Below are 21,903 nucleotides of genomic sequence, written 5' to 3'. Positions count from 1 at the left end.
AAATCTACTATAATGAAAGAACATGGAAAAATGTGCCTCAAGTGTGTGAGTTGGGGAAAGCTGACTTGCACTAAGAGAAATCTACTATGGTAGAAACATATGACAAAATATGTCCGAGGTGCATGAGTTGGGAAAACCCAACTCACACTAAGAGAAATCCACTATGACAAAAGCATAGAGCATGTGCCCGAGGCATGTGAGTCGAGAAAACTTGACCCGCATCTAGAGAAATCTATTATGATAGAAGTACAAGGCAAGATATGCTCGAGGTGTATAAGTTAAGAAAACTCAACATATGCCAAGAGAAATCTTTAATGGCGGCATAGGGTGAAATGTGCCAAGGCATTAGAGTCGAGGAAACCCAACATCCGCTAAGGGAAATTTGCTACAGCAACTCAGGACAAAATGTGCTTGAGGCATATGAGAAAGAAAAACTCGACTCTTGCCCAATAAATTAAATACTACAGTCCAAGCCCCATCCCCCCAATAAGAGCCTCGAAGCACGTTTTGGGGGAGACAAATAATAAGGAATATATTAATGCTCAAACATCATCCGACAGATAGGCACCATGCGGAGGTTATTGTGGAAGGAAAAAGATCCAAGTCACCCCTTGCCCATTTGCCCGCATGGACAAAAGTCTAAGGCAGGTTGTTCGGGGCTACCTCCCCCCTATTACCCATGTGGACAAAATGCCAAGAGGGGGACGTTGGAGCGGTTACATATTATCCTCTCAAAGCTAGGTATAAAAGGTAATCCTCGGTACTATGATGTGAGGGCTTGGCTTTTGAGAAAAACCTATACTTAAAAATGATCTCGGTGACTAACTTAAGTGTTAGAGGGATCGGGTCAAGAAATTTCCTATAATATCGGTCTTAGTATAAGTGGTGTCTTGCGAGCTCGACACTTTCACTTGGGAAGCCACTTCAATCACCATCTCAAATACTTCTACACCCTCGGGTCTGGACCACATTAGGTTAACTCAAACGTTGATGATGATTTTTCATAATAATTAGTATATTATTATATAAATAATAGGTCCCATATTGGTATGATTTAATAAAAAATAATTATTAAAAATAAAAATTAAAAAAGTAACTATAAAATATAATTTAAAATTTTTAATCGATGTATTTTTATTAATTGTTAAGAGTTAGGTCTCCTGGTGGATATCATTACTACTATATTCATTCTACCTACTATCCTAAATTAATCACTTTCTCCCTAATTAATTTATAAAATTCCTAAATATTGTTCATCAATTTTCTAGTCGATGGTCAGCTGTTCTAATAGCTTCATCAATGAACAGAAGTCGAATATATAAATCATAGGCATACATGTTTGTACATTGTTTTTTTTTCACTAAGGATTTTGCATAGTTTATTTGATTCTAAAATTATATATATACCTTTTCTACTTATATGAAACATGATCCTTTAAATAGGAAGAGGCTGCAAGCATTTGGTCAAACACATATTTCCAAATGAGAAGTAATTATGAAAATTAAGAATAAAAATAATTATTGTAACTTTTTTCTTGTTTGAAAAGCCACCTTAGTGATCTTGAACATGACACAAAATGAGTTTGTCCATAAGAAACTGTCCAAGTTAGATAAGCCCAAACTGATATATTAACCAATATTATGCTCAAGATATTAGGTATGTTTTAAGATATATATATATATATATATATATATATATATATATATATATATATGTTTTAACTCAAACAAACTAATATACTTTAATCTTAACACTTGACAGAGATGCTAAGATATATTAAAAATTTCCACACTTTCCAAGGACATACGTAAAAGCATAACTTCTTTCATGCATGGATCAGACACAGCAAAGTGGAACAAATAGAAGCCCACAATAATGTTGAACTGACTGCATGTTTCAGTCATGAAAAGCAGCGATGTCGAACAGAGTCCAGCCATTGGCTACATCCAAAGAAAACTTCATCCATGAATTCGACAAGGTATGCATGGCTCAGTGCATTATTGCAGTCTCACAAACTGTCTACATCTCCACGGTAGAAATTGAGCCTGGGCGACCCACTAAGAGCTGCAAGTGCACGCTGTCGTTCTTGCTGTCCTTGATGTTCCTGGTGGTGGTGATACTGTTGATCATGAAAGCTGCACCAACTGCTGACCATGGAGTCACAACCAGCACAAGGATGGATTGCTGTATCGTTGTTAGCTCATGAACCGTCGAATTCTTTTAAGGAGATTCCTTCTGTTTGGCCAGTCTTGCAGAAAGAAACGAGAAAGATTTCTGCATATAAGAACATATCTCTTACATGACACTTGAACCATCTGCATCTTCGATGGGGCCTGACATGATGCATAACATGTCTTCTTCTCCTAATCCTGTTGTATTGGTTCGTCTCTTGATGTCGGATATCTGAAGCATGATATCGATAATGAGAAAACAAAGAGCTCTAGCAAAAGCATGAGAGGGTCGGAAGATAATTATACTCTTGAAACGATGTCTTACCAGCTGCCAGTTACTTTTAGGACTTCCAGATTCCAACTTGTATAGTTCCAAAGCAGAAGCCTCCCTCCCTGCAAGAAGCCCTCCTTTAATCCTCATTGCAAGTTTTTCACCACAAAACTTGGTTTGAAGAACTCATTGTCATGTCCCATCCCTGTGCTGAAGATTCGAGAACAAGCAAAGCTTTCATACTTGCAGCAAACTATTGGCAGCTTGATTTAGAGCAGACTGTCTGAAGTATTTACTAATTAATTCCATAGATCACCATCATACTTGTTTCTTAACAAACAGAGCATTCTTCCTGAATCAACAAGAACTTTGATCAGCTTAAACCACAAAACAAACAGAAAAAAAGTAAGTTTGGTTATCTTACAATTTTGTTTAGGAAATAAGTACATACAGACATATACATTGCTAATAAAAGCCTTAAGAGTTTATCCCATTTTAAACAAACATGTAGAGCAATATAAGCATTTGTAAATTGCTGAAAAATCCATGACAAACATTCTCTAGCTAACTGAAGAGTATTTGAATTTTGAAGCACCATGGTCCTTCTTGATCTTTGCCTCTCATGTGCTCATGAGACTAATTCCGTTGTAATGCTAGCAAAGGATGCAGAACTATCTATTATTTACCTTTCTAAGAAAGTTTGAATTGTGAGAAAAAAAATCTCTTAGCACTTGCAAAAGATTAGTAAGAGCTTTCTCACATCTGATCAAATGATGCAAAAAGGTTTCTTGTTTGGGTCAGCAACTCCTAGGGAGAAATTTGATGACCTCCAATGCTGATTCTTATTGCTTAGTTTTTTCATATTATGTTATATGCCTCGAATGAATTACTAGACTAAAAGCAATGGATACTACACCCATGGGACTTACATAAACAACTGGTGATCCCATTGGCAAAGGGGACATCCAAGAGCATTTGAGGTACTGGAACCTTGTCATGGGTGGCAAGCATAAATAACTTATATAAGAATCTCAGTTTCCAAGTAATCAAGATAAGCAAACTTGATCTTTATCCAAAAATGTTCCAAGCCCCAATAGTGAACTTTTGTGCTAGTGCAAAATGATGAGGTACACTTCAACCATCTTTTCCAATAAGTTGTTATTTCTGATCTGTTACACAAAAATCTCTATGCAAGCTTATGAGTTATGACTATTCAAAATAAGTTTTTAACAACATACATGAAGGAATTCTGAAAGGAAAGATCCATCAGAAACAGGATAAGGTAAATAATTAAGTCAAGGTTACTGCTAAACAGTATCAATATAATATTATGCACATATGATGCATATGGTAACAGATCTTGAATTGTTTTACCTGGATTTATCTAATGTCTTTTATCAACTGGAAAGTTTATATCAATGATGACGAATTGACATCAAGTTTATAACAAAAAAAAAAGAAAAAGAAAATTGGATCATCATGAATAAAAATCTGCATATGCATCATCAGCTACTCAACACAAACACGGATGATCAGATAACTAAGTTCATGAATATGTACTTCAAGCAGCACTCATGTCCCATATTGTTTTGCCTGGTTGAGACAGTGTTTACCAAGAAAATTGATTATTCTGGGTCAAGGTATGCATGTAGGGGTACACAATTTTGCTTGATCAGTAGTGTATAGGGATAAGGTTAGCTGCTTTGCCATTGTGGATTATGATATGCATACTGTTCAACTCCAATAAATAGAATGGGTACTACATTAGTTAAGATATTTTGGTCTTTCCAAGTCATTAGGTTTGAGTTTATTGGCTCCAAAAACAATCATGGTGAAAGACTTAAAATATCTAAATCTATTAATCTTTTATAATATTTAATATTTTTGAAGTTCTCAGTTTTCCTTGAATGAATGCTAGCATAGGAATATCATCAGTTTATATCTGCAAAATATAATAATGTGATTGGGTCCTTAGTCACATAATGCAATTAACCAAATACCAAATATGTTTTTGTGGGTCTTCCTTTGGTTTATATCCATACAAACTAATAATAATATTGGATCCCCAATTACGATGGCCTCGATCAAATAACTGCAACAGTCAGGAGAACATAAAGAAGTAGGACACAGGAAAGAATGAAAACATATACTTTTAACTTACTGTATCTGAGAAAATTTTTATTTTATCAGGTTTATAAAAAAATTACAGTTGCAAGTTATTCTAAGTGCGAGTAGAGAAACAAAGGGATAATAGTCACAGATCCAATATCCAATATGTATGCAATAAGAATGTATGTGTATCAGCATCTGGAACATGACCAACATGCATAACTGCATGAGTATTTAAGTTACACATTACATGTATGTATATATAACATATGTTATACAACAGTGACGACAATCAATAGAGCTCTGCAATGGGTTTTTAATGAGCAAATCTGATAAATGCATCTTTGGTGCATTATGGTTATGATCATAATCAGGCAATATGGAACATGCAAGTAATATGAAACTAAAGCTAAGCTCACCTATATTAATGTCCATCACATAATAAATCAGATTGAATGAAAAGTAGCTAACAAATTGCTATCAAGCAAGCAACATTGTTATTAAGTTAAATTAACACCATCTAGAGTAACTTACACTAAATATAATCTTATGTGGACTCATGTTGTGAGCTCAAGAACCTAAAAAGACTAGACCAAGTCTTGATAATTAGTAAATATTCTTCTGTAAAGGCAAATGGATTTGCCATACCATTTTATGGTAAGTTTTTGTAACAACTAAAGGTGCTTCTATATGCAATTTTTTTTTCTCAGTTGACAAAAATGTAACTACTCAAATTTACTTACAGAAGTAACACACCTAGAGTCAAAGAAAGAGCCAACTAAAGCTTGAGCAAGTTAGCATGACCCATTGAAGTAAAAGTTTATTAGTAATACTAGAAATTAAATCTAAAAGTAACAAAGAGCTGGATATACACTTTGCATTTTGACTTGATACATCGTATAAAGCTAGGAACAGAATAATAATGTCATTGAGCCCCTAAGATCATAACATCACAGGGTTCATCAGATCCGTATTTTAAGTGGATTGATCAATATTTGATCATAGACCTGATTATACACTTACCGTAGTCTAGAATTGAATTAATCTATCTTGGATGGTCACAAACGATTGAATTATAAAGGCTTAAGACACTTGCACTCGATACAATGGGTCTTCTGCAAAGTTAATCAGACATTCTGCGGAATAGTCTCTCACCTCATCCAGCTCACCACTCAAGAGATCAATAAGAACAGGAATTGCACCAGCTAACAAGATGGTATCCCTGTTTGCTGCATAATAGTTTAGTCATGTAGTAGCACGAGATGGCTTCTCCCTATGATCACCATCTGTATTCTGGGAAAGCTCAACCAGAACTGGAATTACACCCAATTATTTGAAAACAGAAATCGACTGTACCTTGAAAGATCCCACAGAACATATGAAGCTGCAGCTTTTGCCTTCTCGGCATCAGCCTCAAGAATCCTCACCATCTCTTCTGATACATCACAGCATTCTCCTCTCTAGAGCCGACACACAAAAAACATATTCAGCAATTTCTTTTCCAAGGGGTTCAGGTCCTTTGTGCAGCTCCACATACAACATCATTGTACCAGCTTGAGCTACAGGTCTGAGGTAGAAAACAAGACTAGAAATTATCATGAGAGCATTACTGAGGAATTACCCTCCTTTATTAATGAAACAAGCACAGGTATGACCCCGAATCAACAAACATATGCCTGACTCTCCTGAAAATCCCAAAAAAACACCCAACAGCTTGGGCAGCTCAGTTTCTCGAAATAACCAGCTTCAACAAATCTAAGGCAACCAAAACCAATAATTACCGGCCCCACTTCTCTCAAAATAGCCAACACACTATCATCAGTGCGTCTAGACAATAAATTCAAACACTCTAGCTTCTGAAACCCTTTTTTGGACATTGAAGCAGTTCAAATAGAGAAGTTGCTCCCACTTGGTATGGTCCCAGTCGATACCTGCATCATTTCTAATCATCACGTCCAACCCATCACAGTAACCAACTCAATAAGGAAGGTGGTAGCTTTTGGTAGAAAAATACCAACTTTTCGGGTGAAATAGAGATTGCAACCAACTAGCAATCAAGAGATACGAACAAACAAATAAAGGGTTTTCTTTCAGAAGTAGAAAGAAGATTCTAGGGTTTTGAACAAGAAAAATGATCCAATCACCGACACATAGAGAATATGCCAAACCTAGATTTCTGATTTAAATGCCGGAGATTGAGACAACCGGCGAATTTTCTATAAATTCTTCGATCCAAAACGATCAAACTGATGAAACTTCAGCATCAGCCATAAAGAAGGCCAAATTAGTTTACCAAGAGCTCATCCTTTGCAATTCTAGGGTTAATGATCCTTTCTTACTGACCTTTTGTCGAAGGGTAAGCCCACGAATTGAGCGGTCTCAATACGCCTAGTAAGGATGGATTGACACAGATTTCTTCCTGATTTAGAAGATGAGTCGAATTCGACGAGCCCGCAAGTGCAGAGATAGCTCGAACGAGATTAAAATGGAATTTATATTTAGGAGATTAAATGATTTGATGGTTAAATGGAAAATATTATAATGTTTATCTAATATTATAATTTTATATTCGATATATTAATTTGTTTCATGAACAAATATTAATCATAATTAGAAGTAGATAAAATGAGTTAATGAGAGAGGAAATATCTGCGAAAGATCTGATTACTTATTAAGTGAATATAAAATAAACTATTTCGATATATATATATATATATATATATATATATATATATATATATTATTGGACAAATTCCCAAAATATCTGGCCTCTGCCCCACCGCCGCGCCGCTGCGGCCAGCCGTCTCGGCGTCGTCCTCGCCGCACCGCTTCCGCCACGCGGGGCTTCCCCTCCCTCCTCCCCCGCATGGGCCCTCGCCCACCGTCTCCACCACAGCCCACGCCGTTGCTGTTGTTTACGTCTCCGTGCGGCGGGCGGAAGCAGACGGGAGCGTGCTCCTTCAGCGCAGACGGTGACGAGGCCGAGGCCGTAGAGGACGACGATGGAAACGAGAGCAAGGAAGACGAACCCTCGCCATTCGATGTGAGGTCTTTACCTTCGGTCCGGTTTCTTTCTTATCTGGCTTCTTTGGTTCCAAAGGCGTCACTTCGTCTGGAGATTATACTGTAAGCTGGTTTAGGGATTCATGCGTACCAGTGAACATAGGCCCGGTTAATCTATCTTTTTATGACATAATCTGTTCCATGCTAAAAGTTGTCTCTTTTAGTGGTCTATGTTGCGATGGTACGTAGGTCAAGGATTTATCATGGTTTAAAAACATCACTTTTGGATTGTGTTATCATTGGATGTCCAGGGGCTATAGGGTGTGTTGTAGGTACGAGCGGTAGAGGCTGAGGGACTTCAGTGTCATTAGTCCTAGGAGAGGATAAAGGTAGAGATTGTGATTTCGAGGGAATGCCTTCAGTCGTAGAGGAACCTAGTAAAGAAGAGAGAGGCACAATGGAGGGGGTGAGGAGCTGTTGCACCGAGAGAATAAGAGAGTGGATCATGAGGAGAAGGACTGGATGATATTATGGGAGATTTAGTTGACGGGATTGATGGTGTACTCCAGTGATGTATATGTGATGGAGTAGGTGGCACAGTAGGAGATTCAAGGTGTTGTGAAATGGAAATATAGTCTCTATAAAAATAAAAATAACATGATGGGACGTAAAGACTTTTCGAGATTAGGGTTCATAGCATTGAAAGACATTATGGTCAAGAGAGTATCCAATAAAAACACAAGGTTTAGATTTTGATGTTATCTTATGTGAGGCATATGGACGCAACCATGTATAACATAGACAACTAAACACTTTAAGTTTTTGAAGGTTCGGGGATTTATGAAATAATTTTTCAAATGGCGACTCGTACTCGAGGACTGGAGTGAGGATACGATTAATGAGGTAGACGACAGCTTAAAATGCTGCAGTCCAAAAAGCTGGTGGCATAGAGGCTTGGTGTAGGAGTGTGAGACCAGTTTCAACTATATGTCGATGTTTGCATTCAGTAGAGCCGACGAGTTGAGTGTGTGGAGGTGACTTGAGGTGTTGTATGCCACAAGCAGATAGGCAGGATGTGAGGGCTTGATATTCGTCGCCACCATCAGAGTAAACAGTCTTAATTTTTGACTGAAAGAAGTTCTCGACCAATCTTCAAAAGTTAGTAAAGACTGTTGAAACTTCAGATTTATGGTGAAGAGGGTATAACCATGTGTATTTGATAAAATAGTCTACGAAAATAACATAAAATCTAAATTTGTCAAAGGAAGTGATTGGAGCGGGGCCCCAAATATCAGTGTAAATAACCTCAAGGGGTTTAGAGCAAGATATGGAGGATTTTCCAAAGGGAAGTCTATGACTTTTATTACTTAAACAAGCATCGCAATGAGTTATGATGTTATTGGATTTAGGTATAGGAAGAGAATAACGGGAAAGCAGTTTTTGCTGAATAAAAGTTAAGGGATGACCAAGACGACGATGCCACACGTCAGTTGGAGTTGCGACCAAAGAGTAGGCAGTGGGTTGGGTGATTTGTGGAACCGACGGCTACTCGTAAATGTTGTCTTTACTCTGGCCTCGGACCAAGGATGCTCCCGTGCTTAAATCCTTGACAAGAAAGGAATTATGAAAGAATTCAATTGAGGTATAATTCTGTTTGCAGAATTGAGAAACAGAAATGAGGTTTCGTTTGATTTGGGGTGCACACAAAACATCATCTAGCGTAAACGAAATACTATGTGAATTAAGCATTGTGGAACTAGTATGAGTAATGGAGACTTGAGTTGTAATGGATGGTCTTGGCAACCTGTCCTCACGCTTGAGATATATCTCATAGTCAGTCAACTTGTCATAGAGTTCTTCAAATGACCTATCAAGGCCAAGTTATCGATGATAATCTTTATGTTGTGTAGATAATCAATAACAGTACTTCTCTCTTGTTTTATCTTCATGAGACTGGATAGAAGACTAAGCATGCGAGTGCCGGAACGACTGGCCAGAGTGGTTTGCAACTTGCACCAAGCTTCGATAGCAGTGTCACATAAAGAAATGAGTGGAGGAAGGTATCCAGCGTTCGAGACTTAAATTGCTTGAAGGATAAGACGATCTTGGCGTAACCATAGTTTGTGATCCGGATTTGGTACTGGACTGGATGTGCCTGGGATATTGAGCATTGCCGGTGGACAACGAAGAGAGCCATCGACAAAGTCTAGAAAATCATAGCCAAATAGTATATTGGAGAATTGAGCACGCTATGATGTGTAGTTGCCACCGTTAGATAATTTGAAGGAAATGAGAGTGACAACATTAATAGAAATAAGACCTGTAGTGGAAAAGGTTCTGTGGTTTCCTACGGGAATAGTAATTGGAACATCAGATGAGGACGTGTTGGACATATATACCAATCTAAGGGAGCAAAGTGGAAGTCTGCAATGACTAAATGGGTATAAAAAATAGATGGGTAAAAAAAAACTGCTGAGGCCACCTGTATCGGTCACTTCATGTACCGATCACTTGCCAACTTTCCAAGCAAAAGGTCGGCTGCACCTTGACAAGTCTTCACTGAGGCATTAATGGCAAGCAAGCAATGAGATCCATGCTGTCACTGTTCACGATGCAGCTATAGTTGTTGATGCTGCCGCAAGCAACAACGACTGCAAGAGCAGCGACACCACCGTCGCTGAACATGCTGCAGCTTGCAAGTAAGTGAGATGCTGCAACTTACAGTTTTGGGAGAAGCCGGCGGTGCTGCCGGCATAGTCCCATTTTGGGAGAAGCTGGCGATGCTGCGGGCGCAGAGCGACCGATCGACAACGGTTTTCTGCTGACATATTTCTACGTGGCCGTGAGTGAGATCGAGGGAGAAGGTTCTTTGAGAACTTTTCTGCAGGAAGAAGGTGGGGGCGCTGATGTGCTCTTGCGGTGGTGAAGGATATGATCTGAAGTAGCGAGAGGAAAAACTATAGAGATCTGAAATCAACGAGGCAGGGGAAGATGAGCAGAGAAACCCGAGTGATGCAGTGGATTTTGGCACATCATCAGCAGCAACAAGTGATGTATCGACGCAGAGTGGTAGTGGGAGAAGACAGGTGTTGTTCGTCGAGGAAGTGCTGCAGTTGCCGTAAAAAATGATAGCAGCAGGACCAATATCTCTGCAGTCGCCGGAGGTAGAGGTCACACCTAGGGGGCTGTTGCACTGCAGCGTAGGTGTTTGGCGACAAGATGCAGCGACAGAAAGATACGACAACTGGGTTCATGGTGATGGGATTCGTCGGAGGTCAGGTGCAGAAGACATGCCTTGCTCCGACGAGAACAGGCTGTAGAAGGGAGAGTAGAGCCTTCTTAAGGCAGGAATTGCTTTGATACCATGATAGAAAAAAAATACAAAGGAGAATAATGCATTTTTATAATGTTAGAAGAGAGAGTTTTCCTCAACAGAGAAGGATTTTCCTCAATAGATTTACGACATCTCTTTAACAGAGTTGGGGAGATCTCGACTGTTGTTGAGGTTGTCGCCAAACACCTACGCTGCACTGCAACCGCCCCCTAGGCGTGACATCTACCTCCGGCGACTACAGCGATATTGGTCCTACTGCCATCATTTTCTGTGGCAACTGCAGCACTTCCTCGGCGAACAACACTTGTCTTCTCCCACTACCACTCTGCGTCGGCACCTCACCTGTTGCTGCTGATGTTGTGCCAAAATCTGCTGCATCACTCGGGTTTCTCTGCTCATCTTCCCCTGCTTAGTTGATTTCAGATCTTTACAGTTTTTCCTCTCGCTACTTCATATCACATCCTTCACCACCGCAAGAGCACATCAGCACCCCCACCTTCTTCCTGCAGAGAAGTTCTCAAAGAACCTTCTCCCCTCGATCTCATTCGCGGTCACGTAGAAATCCGTCGACAGAAAACCATTACCGATCGGTCGCTCTGCGCCTGCAGCATCGCCGGCTTCTCCCAAAGTGGGACTGCGCCCGCAGCATCGTCAGCTTCTCCCAAAACTGCAAGTTGCAGCATCTCACTGACCTGCAAGCTGCAGCACGTTCAGCGACGGTGGTGTTGCTGCTGCTGCAGTCGTTGTTGCTTGCAGCACCATCAACAACTACAGCTGCATCGTGAATAGTGACAGCATGGATCTCATTGCTTGCTTGTCATTAATGCCTCAGTGAAGACTTGTCAAGGTGCAGCCGACCTTTTGCTTGGAAAGTTGGCAAGTGATCGGTACATAAAGTGACCGGTACAGGTGGCCTCAGTAGTTTTTTTTACCCATTTAATCTTTGCAGACTTCCACTTTGCTCCCTTAGATTGGTATACATGTCCAACATGTCCTCATCTGACGTTCTAATTACTATTCCCGTAGGAAATCACAGAACATTTTCCACTACAGGCCCTTATTTCTATCAATGTTGCCACTCTCATTCCCTTCAAATTATTCAACGGTGGCAACTACGCATCATGGCGTGCTCAATTCTCTAATCTACTATTTGGCTATGTTTTTCTAGGCTTTGTCGATGGCTCTCTTCGTTGTCCACCAGTGATGCTCAACATCCCAGGCACATCCAGTCCAGTACCAAATCCGAACCACAAACTATGGTTACGCCAGGATCGTCTTATCCTTCATGTAATTTAAGCCTCGGTCGCCGGATACTTGGCCCCACTCATTTCTTCATGTGACACTGCTATCGAAGCTTGGTATAAGTTGCAAACCACCCTGGCCAGTCATTCCCGCACTCGCATACTTAGTCTTCTATCTAGTCTCATGAAGATAAAATAAGAGGGAAGTACTGTTGTTGATTATCTACACAACATAAAGATTATCATCGATAACTTGGCCTTGATAGTTCATTTGAAGAACTCTATGACAAGTTGACTGACTATGAAATATATCTTAAGCGTGAGGACAGGTTGCCAAGACCATCCATTACAACTCAAGTCAGTCAAAAACCTAAGAAGAAGAGCAACCAGTACAACAAGGGCTCCGAACAAACCTCCCCTCCTCAACCCTCTCAACATTTCAATTGCAACCATCAAGGCGACTACTTCAATTATCCTCATCCCTAGCGTCCTGATCACACAAATCAACAAAGAGTTGTCTGCCAGCTATGTGACAAAGTTGGCCACTCTGCAAATGTCTGTAGAACTCGATCCAGACTTCCTCCTCCGTCGCATTAGCCTCATGCAAATCTTACAGCTACTTCGGCTACTGGTGATCAAAATCGGATTGTGGACTCTGACACATCTCATCACATCACTTCTTATTTACAAAACTTGTCCATCCACAACGACTATGGCGGAACTGAAGACATCATCATCGATGACGGTAATGGACTCCCCATTACTCATACTGGTTTCATAATGCTTAATTCACATAGTATTTCGTTTACGCTAGATGATGTTTTGTGTGCATCCCAAATTAAATGAAACCTCATTTCTGTTTCTCAATTCTGCAAACAGAATTATACCTCAATTGAATTATTTCTTAATTCCTTTCTTGTCAAGGATTTAAGCACGGGGGCATCCTTGGTCCGAGGCCAAAGGAATGATAACATTTACGAGTGGCCGTCGGTTCCACAAATCACCCAACCCACTGCCTACTCTTCGGTCGCAGCTCCAACTGACGTGTGGCATCGTCGTCTTGGTCATCCCTCAACTCTTATTTAGCAAAAACTGCTTTCCCGTTATTCTCTTCCTACGCTTAAATCCAATAACATCATAATTCATTGTGATGCTTGTTTAAGTAATAAAAGTCATAGACTTCCCTTTGGAAAATCCTCTATATCCTGCTCTAAACCCCTTGAGGTTATTTACATTGATATTTGGGGCCCCGCTCCAATCACTTCCTTTGACAAATTGAGAGTTTATATTATTTTCGTAGATTATTTTACCAAATACACATGGTTATACCCTCTTCACCATAAATCTGAAGTTTCAACAATCTTTACCAACTTTTGAAGATTGGTCGAGAACTTCTTTCAGTTTAAAATTAAGACTGTTTACTCTGATGGTGGCGGCGAATATCAAGCCCTCATATCCTGCCTATCTCCTTGGCTCCTTACAGTACTTATCTCTCACCCGTCCAGATATCTCATTTATGGTCAATAAACTATCCCAGTTCATGCATCAACCAACTACTATGCATTGGTCTGCAGTCAAACGAATCTTGCAGCATCTTCACGGGACTATCAATCATGGTCTCTTTTTCGGCAAACACTCCCCCCTTAATCCCCACGCCTTTGTCGATGCTGATTGGGCAGGGAATTTTGATGACAGGTCATCCACGTCGGGGTATATTATCTTCCTTGGATCTAATCCAATCTAATCAGTTGGAGTTCTAAGAAGCAAAAGATAGTTGCACAGTCTACAACTGAAGCTGAATACTGTGTCATAGCCACCGCTGCTGCAGAACTCAATTAGGTCATGGATCTCCTCAAGGAACTTGGTATCAACATCATCTCTGCTCCTACAATATATTGTGACAATGTCGAAACCACTTATCTATGCGCTAATCCAGTATTCCACTCACGCATGAAACACATAGTCATTAACTTTCACTTCGTGCGAGAACAAGTTGTCAGACATCAACTACGTGTTTCTCACGTATATACGACTAATCAACTAGTGGACTCTCTCACAAAACCTCTCACTCGCAACTCGTTTTCATCACATCAGTCCAAGATCGGCGTCCTTGACAGAAGTACCGTCTTGCGGGGGCATGATAACAGTCAAGATCTCCCGTGATATCAACCTCAACAACAGTCGAGATCTCCCCAACTCTGTTGAAGAGATGTCGTAAATCTGTTAGAGGAAAATCCTCCTCTGTTGAGGACAACTCTCTCTTCTAACATGTATAAATATGCATTCTTCTCCTTTGTATTTTATTTGTATCACATAGGCCCGGTTAATCTATCTTTTTATGACATAATCTGTTCCATGCTAAAAGTTGTCTCTTTGTCAATGCTATTCCGCACATCTCCCTTGATCATTGATCTTGTAGTCCTTTTTCTCAAAATTGTTTCTGTTTTTGTTTCCTAGTAATCAGGATGAGGATTAGCATGCATCATGGCTCAGCTAGAAGTTAAAAGACCTAATGTAATTTCTGGTGTTTAGTGGACCAATGATGCTACATTCGCTTTGTAATTGTATGCTTGTTCCTGAGCTTTAGAAGACTTCATCCACAATATTTAAAGCTTTGCTAAAGTAAATTCTGAATTGTTAATATCCAACTCTTGGTGACTCCTTACATGACAGTTCTTTTAAGTCTTAACAATTTGAAAAGTTGTGACTTTATAAGGCTATCATTTGACCATTCCTTTGGCAATTGCTACCTACTCAAAAGTGAGTATGATCAGGCAGGCCCGAGTGACTATTACTACAATCTAGATGTTAGTTTGACTCCAGATATTCTGGAGTGCTGCTAGGACTGGAACTGACATCAAATAAATGATTTTAATGGAGTTGAGCCTTGAAATGCTTGTGAATCTCTTTGTTCAATTAACTTTATATTCTAGGTTAGCACTAGAGGTAGTGTTATCTTTGCTTGTAAAACTGTACATGCCAATTCCACAGCTTGTAGATGGCAAGGTCATTATTCCTTGGTCATACTCCCATTCATTTGATTCTTGATTGAGTTTCCTGAAATTTTGGTGTTTGTTCTGATTGCTTTTCTTTTTCTAGATAGGAATGTAATTCTCCCCTCTTCCAACCACTCACTTCTTATGGAAAACCTTATTGCATTTATTCATTGTTAAGTCCTTTTCTTTGTTATATTTGCCCCATCATAATTTTAGACATTCGTCTTATAGTCTACACTTATCATTACAATATTACGTAATTTGTGTAAAATCAGACTTAACTCTACAAAGAAGTTAACGGTGGAAATATGAGTAGCTAAATTAATTGCAGGAAAAAGTTCCATATATCAACCTCCAATAGCTGGGACATGTTGTTCTCAATTATGATTCTATGATAAATTCACTACATTAATATCCCTGTCTGGTGTGGTCGTGTGCCATGCTGATGGGAATCGTAGGAGTTCAACATGTCAACCTGCATGAACATAGGCGATACAAGGTTTGCAGAAAATCTTTAGCAGGTGCCAGAAGGGTTATCCACTTAATAGCCCTGCCTCCTTGTCACTGGCAAGATACTCTTGTGTGGTCCTCAGCAGGATAGGATACTTCGTACAATTCCTTAGATACCAGAGTTGACTGTTGAACCTTTGTTCTTATTCTTTTGTATCAGAAGTTTCAGACTAGTAGATTACCTCTTAGACATTCTCTTCATTTGTTGGATTTACATTACCACGATCAAATCGATATACAGTGGTTTTTCTTAATGATCAACTATTTACGTATGTGACATGATGATTCTTTGTCTCATTTATACTGTTTCGTTTCCTCAGGATGATCTTCCAGATGTCAACAATCATTTCTCTGATAGAAAATTGTCGATGCTTTACTCAGCTGAACCAAATAAAAAGCCAGGTACCTCCAAAGGTCTATAGCATATTTTACAAGAAGATTTTGCTGCTACATCTCCTTTTATTGATTTTGCAGGACAACATCAACTACTAATGAAGGGGTGGGAAAAGAAATCATTAAAATCTGCACAAAGCTTGATACTTTCAAATGGTTCAGTGAAGGTTGATGAGGAAATCATCTCAAAGAAAACACACTCCAAAGATCATCAATACAACTTAAATCGATCTTCCAAAATGGAGCATGTTGATTTAGAGAACACTTCAAAGGTTTTTTTACATTAACTCTCAACTTAATGTGTGGTTATTGTGGCTCAGCCTTGTTCATTGGTGACAAAGAGTCTAATAGTTGATTATCCTTTGCAACAGAAGAATAGTAACTTTACTAAAAGCAGATTTCAGAAACTTGCAGAAGAACTAGAATTTGATGAGACATAGTTTTCCCCAATTGAATATTTTGAGCACATATAAGTCAAAAGACTCTGATTTTGTTTCCATCTACAGGAGACATATGCCTTGCGTTAAGATAGATATGTCTTCCACTCAGGAAGGTTGGAGTTCTTGTTGATTGTTGATGTCAAACATGGAGATATAAAAGGAAACTTATAAGTCAGCCTCAAATTTTGGAGCACACTGTCGAAAACACTCTTGAGTCTCATGTTGCTTTTTTAGTTAGTATAGATTCTTGTACAGGATAGATTATAACTGCAGCCCCATCTTTGTTCTCTTATAGCATCGAGCACTCTTTAAAGCCCACAATCAGGTATTTGGTTGAAGAGGTTGGTATCAGAAGTGATATCATCAAAGTTGTGTGGTTGAGCCCCCAGATTCTTGTCCAGAGGATTGAAAACTCAGGGACTTCACGTTTCTCCTTGCTGTCAAGAGAATTAGGGGCACCTAAAGATAGCATAGTCAAGTTGGCTACCCCACAACTCCTCCACAGTATTGATGATGGAGTACTACTTAGAATAAACTCTCCAGGAGCATCAGCCTGTGCAACTCTGATATCCTGAAAGTGTTAACAAGCCACTAAGGTTAAATCTAAAGTTACTCTCATCTGTTTCTTGAAACTATGTCTCAGCAGCATCTAATTATCTAATATCTTCTTTTCAGGTATTATCTTTGTCACTGGAGGTGCCTACGATCATCTAGAGCTTCAGAGTTAAATCATTAACATTATATGGTCATGATTTGATACATTTCCCAGGCAAATCAATTACTTCGAGTGGAGAATAATAATGAGGTCAGTTATTCTTTTTATCATTATATGAGTTCAAAGATTTTCCATCACATTGGAAGTATGTCATTGTTGTTCAGTTTTCTTTTTAGGAGATTGATGAGTCTATTACCATGTTCTATTGCTGACCAATCTGCAGACACAGTTGCAGGCCTTTGGTTCATATTCTCTCATCCCATTACAACATTTGAGACTGGATTATATGCATCAAACTTCATAATTAGGAAACCCAGTTAGGAATGAAAAACAACCTGAATTCCAGCTTCTTGGATTAAGCTGGAGATAATTACATGCTGTAACTATACATTCATCAAAGCAGAAGGAATTATCTGATATTAGATGGAAAGCTGCAAGAAATGTCACAATGTATGATCACCAGGACAATTGGCCATCTCTTTGTTATTTGCAACTAGCATTAAAATATGCAATGAAAGTTCAACAATTAGTGATGTATGCTATACCATCTCATGTTTCAAACACAACAACTTTGTTTCTAGTTCAGATAGTTCACTTCTTTCATCTATTACAATAAATTAGCCATTTCTCTTCTAAATGAACTGACATCCTGCTTCAGTATCTACAACGAGAGAGGTGTATTGCTTCCTTTTAAAGGTGTAGCTGTATCTTCCTAGGCTTCTCACAGTAACAAATGGAGAAGCATTTATCTTCTGTTGTTGAGTACAGAGCTCAGGGAACCCCCATTGATTCAGACAATGTACCAAATCATTGATGGAATGGCAAGCTTCCATTCCCTGTTCTCTTCAGAGTGTTCATATGACTGCAGAAATGCTGCTTCCTACTGGTGGAGATGCAAAAGGGCTCTCCGGGAGTTCAACGCTACTGCATACACCAGCAAAAAACCTCATGAGAAAAATCATGTCAACGAGTATGTCAAGCAAAGAGATGATGACCGAGAACAGTAAACTACATCAGTAAACAGTCTAAAATGTAATGATCTTTTCTTGAACTGTTCATAAGATTTATGAGAAGAGTGATGACAAGTTGCAGAGCTTCCGGTTAATGATCATTGTGGAAAACTAAGATGAGGAGACCTGTAATTGCAAGTCACTCAATGATGTTGTTTTAGGTCAAACAACAAATGTATATCTTAAATATTAATATTTCACTCACCTTTCCTGGTCACTGAATGGGTTGCTTGTTTGCCTGGCTTTGTCATCACTTGTGGATCCATTATTCATAGCATCAAATGGATAGCTGAAATGATCTAGGAAGAAGTCACTGGGAACTGAATAGTGGGCAATCAGATTCTAGATGTCAAGCAATTACCAAACCAAAATCTTGTAAGATTTGTTATTTTGTGAGCACATATGACTGGGATTTTCATGTCATACCTTCTGCAACTTTCATGTCTTCCATGCCATGAGTCAAGTAATGTTGCTGTGTCAATCTCTTGGGTGCCAAGTTCAATCCAGAGAGATGCTCCATCATCATTTCCTTCTCAATTAGATTATTTCTAAGCAAGCTTGAACTATCACCTTCTCGAGTCACTGGATGGAGTTTAACCATGTGTCGGAAGCACCAAAAGATCAGTATCTTTCTTCTGCATGTATATGTATTATACATGAAGCATGAAATCAACCTTGGCAGTCACACTCACCAGAATGCACATCATGATCCATCCCCACATAACGTGAAGGGTAATTAGTCCATGGCTTCATCTTCTCCGAGTACATTCTGCATTAGGAGAAATGATTCGATAATGACAGAGAAACAATTTGATTCATCCGTAGTAGATATGACATGCTACAAAAAGAATCTAACCTGTCGATGACTCTAGATTTTTCCCTGTATGGCTTGACCAATACACGAGCTCCACATATGTAATGAGGATTTCTCTTCGTAAGAATCATGTTGACAGTCTCAGGATGGACAAAGCTGACGAACCCAAACATGCGTTTGTCTTGACAAGGGATCCTAACATCACGCACTTGACCGTATTGCCTGCATAAAGTTCGACGCCAATAAGAACATCGATGAAGGAAAACATTCACTAGGCTCTCTCGTTGAATTACTTGAAGTAGTTGGAAACATCATCCTCGGAGAAGGTGCTTTCTGCTGGGAATGTAAGATAAATCTGATGAGAGCTTGAAACCGTAGAACCTGAGTCACTTCTCTCGTTCCTGCAGTCCATGTATCTCTGAGCATCCTCTGCTAGTACTACCGAGTGTTGTCCATGTGGCCTGTCGTGCAGACACAGGGAACTCAGAGGAGGAAATGATCAGAATGAAGGTGTATAATTCGATGTTTAGGTGAGTAATCCAAACTTGCAGTACCTCTCGATGAGCCGAATGCTCTTCTTCAAGTGGGACAACAACTTCGTCAAGTTCAAGCCAGACTTCCCATGACGCTGGCTCTCCGTGAGGTACCCGTCCGCCTGCAGGTTCTTCCCGTACTTGTCGAAGTACAGCAAGGGCAAGGAGGCAGTCGAGACAGGCGTTCCTTTCCGCGATCTCAGGAGCTCAGTGATCTCCATTTCCAGATTCTCGAGCGACTTGGGCGTGAATGGGACGTCGTCGTTCGGGTAGTCAGTCATGTTGGCGGTGAGTACATGAGGATAGTAGCCATCAGGAGCGGACTGGGCATGCGAGTATCTACAGTTCATTCCATGCCTGCAGTAGCCCTTGTTGAAGTAATGGCAAGCCTTGATGGGCAAGTCGGATAGGCTGTGTGATCTCCTGCTGCTCCTTAAAGCCACGCCACCACCCAGTGGGGCGTCCGGGTAGTGGTAGTTACCGATGTGGTTGGTGGCATCGAGTTGGTCCGCCGGCGGAGGTTGACCGTAGAGTGAGGACTCGTCGGCAATGGATTCAGCGTACGCTCGCGAGACGAGATCGATGTTGTGGGGTGGAGGATGGTGATCGTAGGGTAGCGGAACATGAAGACTCGTGGGGGAGGAGAAGGCGTGGGATCCCCAAGTAAGGTAAGAAGCAATCGGCTTGCCGGACAAGATGCCAAGCATGATCTTGGCGTCGATCACTTTGGAGAGCAACGTGGTGTCGGGGCCGAATGCAAGCTGAAGCATCTCCAGCCCGCTCGGCTCCTTCAGGAAGATGCATCCCATGATCTTGACAACGTTCTCAGGCTCCAGCTTTTGCACCCTGGTGAAGATGATCTTGGCCAGTTCGAAGAAATCCATATCGCAGTATCTAGTCTCTGTCCATGCAACAAAGAATCTAAATACTCTACAAACACAAAACTGTTATTACGTCGAATCCCACGATCAACATTCAAAGCAAAAAAATCGGCAATTCCCTTTAATTTTGGATTCTGTAACCACTCCAAATGACTGTCAAAACAACATCAAATCTTGCCATTGAAGATCCTGAGGAATAAATGACAGGAAAAAGAAAAAACAAGAGCGAAAGCGAAATGGCATCAAAGTGGCACGCAAAAATGCATGTGAATAGCGACAATGAGACCTCAAATGAACCTGAGGAGGGATCTACTGTAACGGAAGCGTACCTCCTCCCTCCATGTCATATCACCATGGACGGAAGAAGAGACTCTCTCTTTCGCCGCTTCCTCAGACTCCGACTCTCAATCTGAATCGATTCCTCGTTCCTTGCTTCAGCATTTACGTTCTTTGTTTTGCCCCTTTCTATTTGCGTAGGGTGCGTACAGGTTGGCCGACTATTATAGTCCTCGCATAAATCACGGGGCCAAATTTGGTGTTATGCCTTTTTAGTTGTGTCCGTGGAATGACTAAAATGGCCCCAAAACTCCTCCGAGTTGCAGGATGCTGCCGAATAACCTCTTGCCACTCCGAGGGGTGTTTCGGTCATTTAAGAAGATCCCATGACGGGGGGGGTGACCGCTTCCACCGGCTACAAAGGTGGGAGTGCCGCTAACGGGACGGCGTGGATAACCGAGGACGTCACCGGTTCCCGTTAGAACGGGTCGGCCCCGTTACGATTCTCCCCACGGTGCCGTTTGGTCGGATAAAACCCGTCGACCCGATACTCGGGGCCCACCCACAGCTTGGTGTTGACGTGCGTGCGAGAGAGAGAGAGAGAGAGAGAGAGAGAGAGAGAGCACCCAAATCGGTAATGAGATCTTTAGTGACATGGGCTAATCACGTATGCTTCGACCATTGGAAGCAAATTAGAAGTAATGCCTCCTTATGAATTCACTAATGATATCAGAACTGTTTAGTATAAGTATGATGTTATATTCAAAGCAAAAAAAAATAAATAAATTAAATATCTATCATCAAAGTTAACGACTCAAAAATCGGATTACGATGATTAATACTTATATAATTAAATTTCTGGATTACAATATTATCTATATTGGCTATACTGACGCTGACATATATGAAATGGTGGGTCGGGTTAGTTGATCCCATCCAAACCATCCTACGTTAAGGCCAGGTCAACTGTTGTCAACCCACCGCACAATTGGATTTCAACACTTTGGGCTCGGCCCAATCAGCCCAGATTTAGCCCCATCATTTGGTACATATCGCATACATAACACTTATTTCCCATCCCAACTTGACCCAATTCATCTTCGGACATCAAAAAATGTTAGTAATATTTATTATTTTTATTGTATAAGATATTTATCATTTGAGTCGGCCTTGATTGATTTTGACCTGAAGCCATAGGGACATCCG

At 40.2% G+C, this 21,903-nt stretch overlaps 2 protein-coding genes and 1 long non-coding RNA gene across 15 annotated transcripts; 1 reads left to right on the top strand and 2 right to left on the bottom strand.

The window, feature by feature from the left end:
- Positions 1–1,754: 1,754 nt before the first annotated feature.
- Positions 1,755–7,120, bottom strand: LOC103992852 (uncharacterized). Of its 6 annotated transcripts, XR_010515299.1 has the most exons (5): positions 6,895–7,104; positions 5,908–6,482; positions 3,372–3,611; positions 2,497–2,794; positions 1,755–2,403 (listed from the first exon to the last, which is right to left on the bottom strand). It is a non-coding gene; the product is annotated as an uncharacterized LOC103992852 (long non-coding RNA). The 6 variants fall into 6 exon arrangements; XR_010515297.1 differs by having other exon boundaries at positions 3,372–6,118; positions 6,895–7,120; XR_010515296.1 differs by having other exon boundaries at positions 3,372–6,482; positions 6,895–7,118.
- Positions 7,121–7,282: 162 nt separating this feature from the next.
- Positions 7,283–18,410, top strand: LOC135586291 (uncharacterized). Of its 8 annotated transcripts, XR_010515290.1 has the most exons (6): positions 7,285–7,612; positions 15,956–16,037; positions 16,110–16,300; positions 16,764–17,064; positions 17,144–17,273; positions 17,842–18,410. XR_010515290.1 is itself a non-coding variant. In XM_065193454.1 (4 exons), exons 1-4 carry the CDS (start codon positions 7,418–7,420, stop codon positions 17,180–17,182), a joined length of 507 nt encoding a protein of 168 aa, XP_065049526.1. In that variant the 5' UTR covers positions 7,283–7,417; the 3' UTR covers positions 17,183–18,410. The 8 variants fall into 8 exon arrangements, 1 of the variants encoding a protein (XP_065049526.1); XR_010515291.1 differs by lacking the exon at positions 16,764–17,064 and having other exon boundaries at positions 7,283–7,612; XR_010515293.1 differs by having other exon boundaries at positions 7,283–7,612; positions 16,535–17,064; positions 17,144–18,410.
- Positions 17,968–20,883, bottom strand: LOC103992851 (zinc finger CCCH domain-containing protein 54-like). Its single transcript, XM_009412739.3, has 8 exons — positions 20,751–20,883; positions 19,562–20,441; positions 19,301–19,468; positions 19,050–19,229; positions 18,886–18,962; positions 18,620–18,775; positions 18,399–18,513; positions 17,968–18,107 (listed from the first exon to the last, which is right to left on the bottom strand). Exons 1-8 carry the CDS (start codon positions 20,761–20,763, stop codon positions 18,038–18,040), a joined length of 1,659 nt encoding a protein of 552 aa, XP_009411014.3. The 5' UTR covers positions 20,764–20,883; the 3' UTR covers positions 17,968–18,037.
- Positions 20,884–21,903: the final 1,020 nt, after the last annotated feature.

The sequence above is a fragment of the Musa acuminata genome, chromosome BXJ1-7 (genome assembly GCF_036884655.1).
Source record: "Musa acuminata AAA Group cultivar baxijiao chromosome BXJ1-7, Cavendish_Baxijiao_AAA, whole genome shotgun sequence".
Lineage (NCBI taxonomy): Eukaryota > Viridiplantae > Streptophyta > Magnoliopsida > Zingiberales > Musaceae > Musa > Musa acuminata.
The sequence above is the reverse complement of the archived record's forward strand: the minus strand, read 5'-3'. Positions and strand labels throughout refer to the sequence as shown.

Coding starts and splice junctions, on each gene's coding strand:
- LOC135586291 (XM_065193454.1), top strand. CDS start 7,418: ATGGGCCCTCGCCCACCGTCTCCACCACAGCCCACGCCGTTGCTGTTG. Junction 16,038..16,109: donor TGAACCAAATAAAAAGCCAG/GTACCTCCAAAG, acceptor TTGATTTTGCAG/GACAACATCAACTACTAATG. Junction 16,301..17,143: donor ATTTAGAGAACACTTCAAAG/GTTTTTTTACAT, acceptor TCTTCTTTTCAG/GTATTATCTTTGTCACTGGA.
- LOC103992851 (XM_009412739.3), bottom strand. Junction 19,469..19,561: donor AGCATTCGGCTCATCGAGAG/GTACTGCAAGTT, acceptor TCTGCACGACAG/GCCACATGGACAACACTCGG. Junction 18,108..18,398: donor CCATTCAGTGACCAGGAAAG/GTGAGTGAAATA, acceptor TGGTGTATGCAG/TAGCGTTGAACTCCCGGAGA.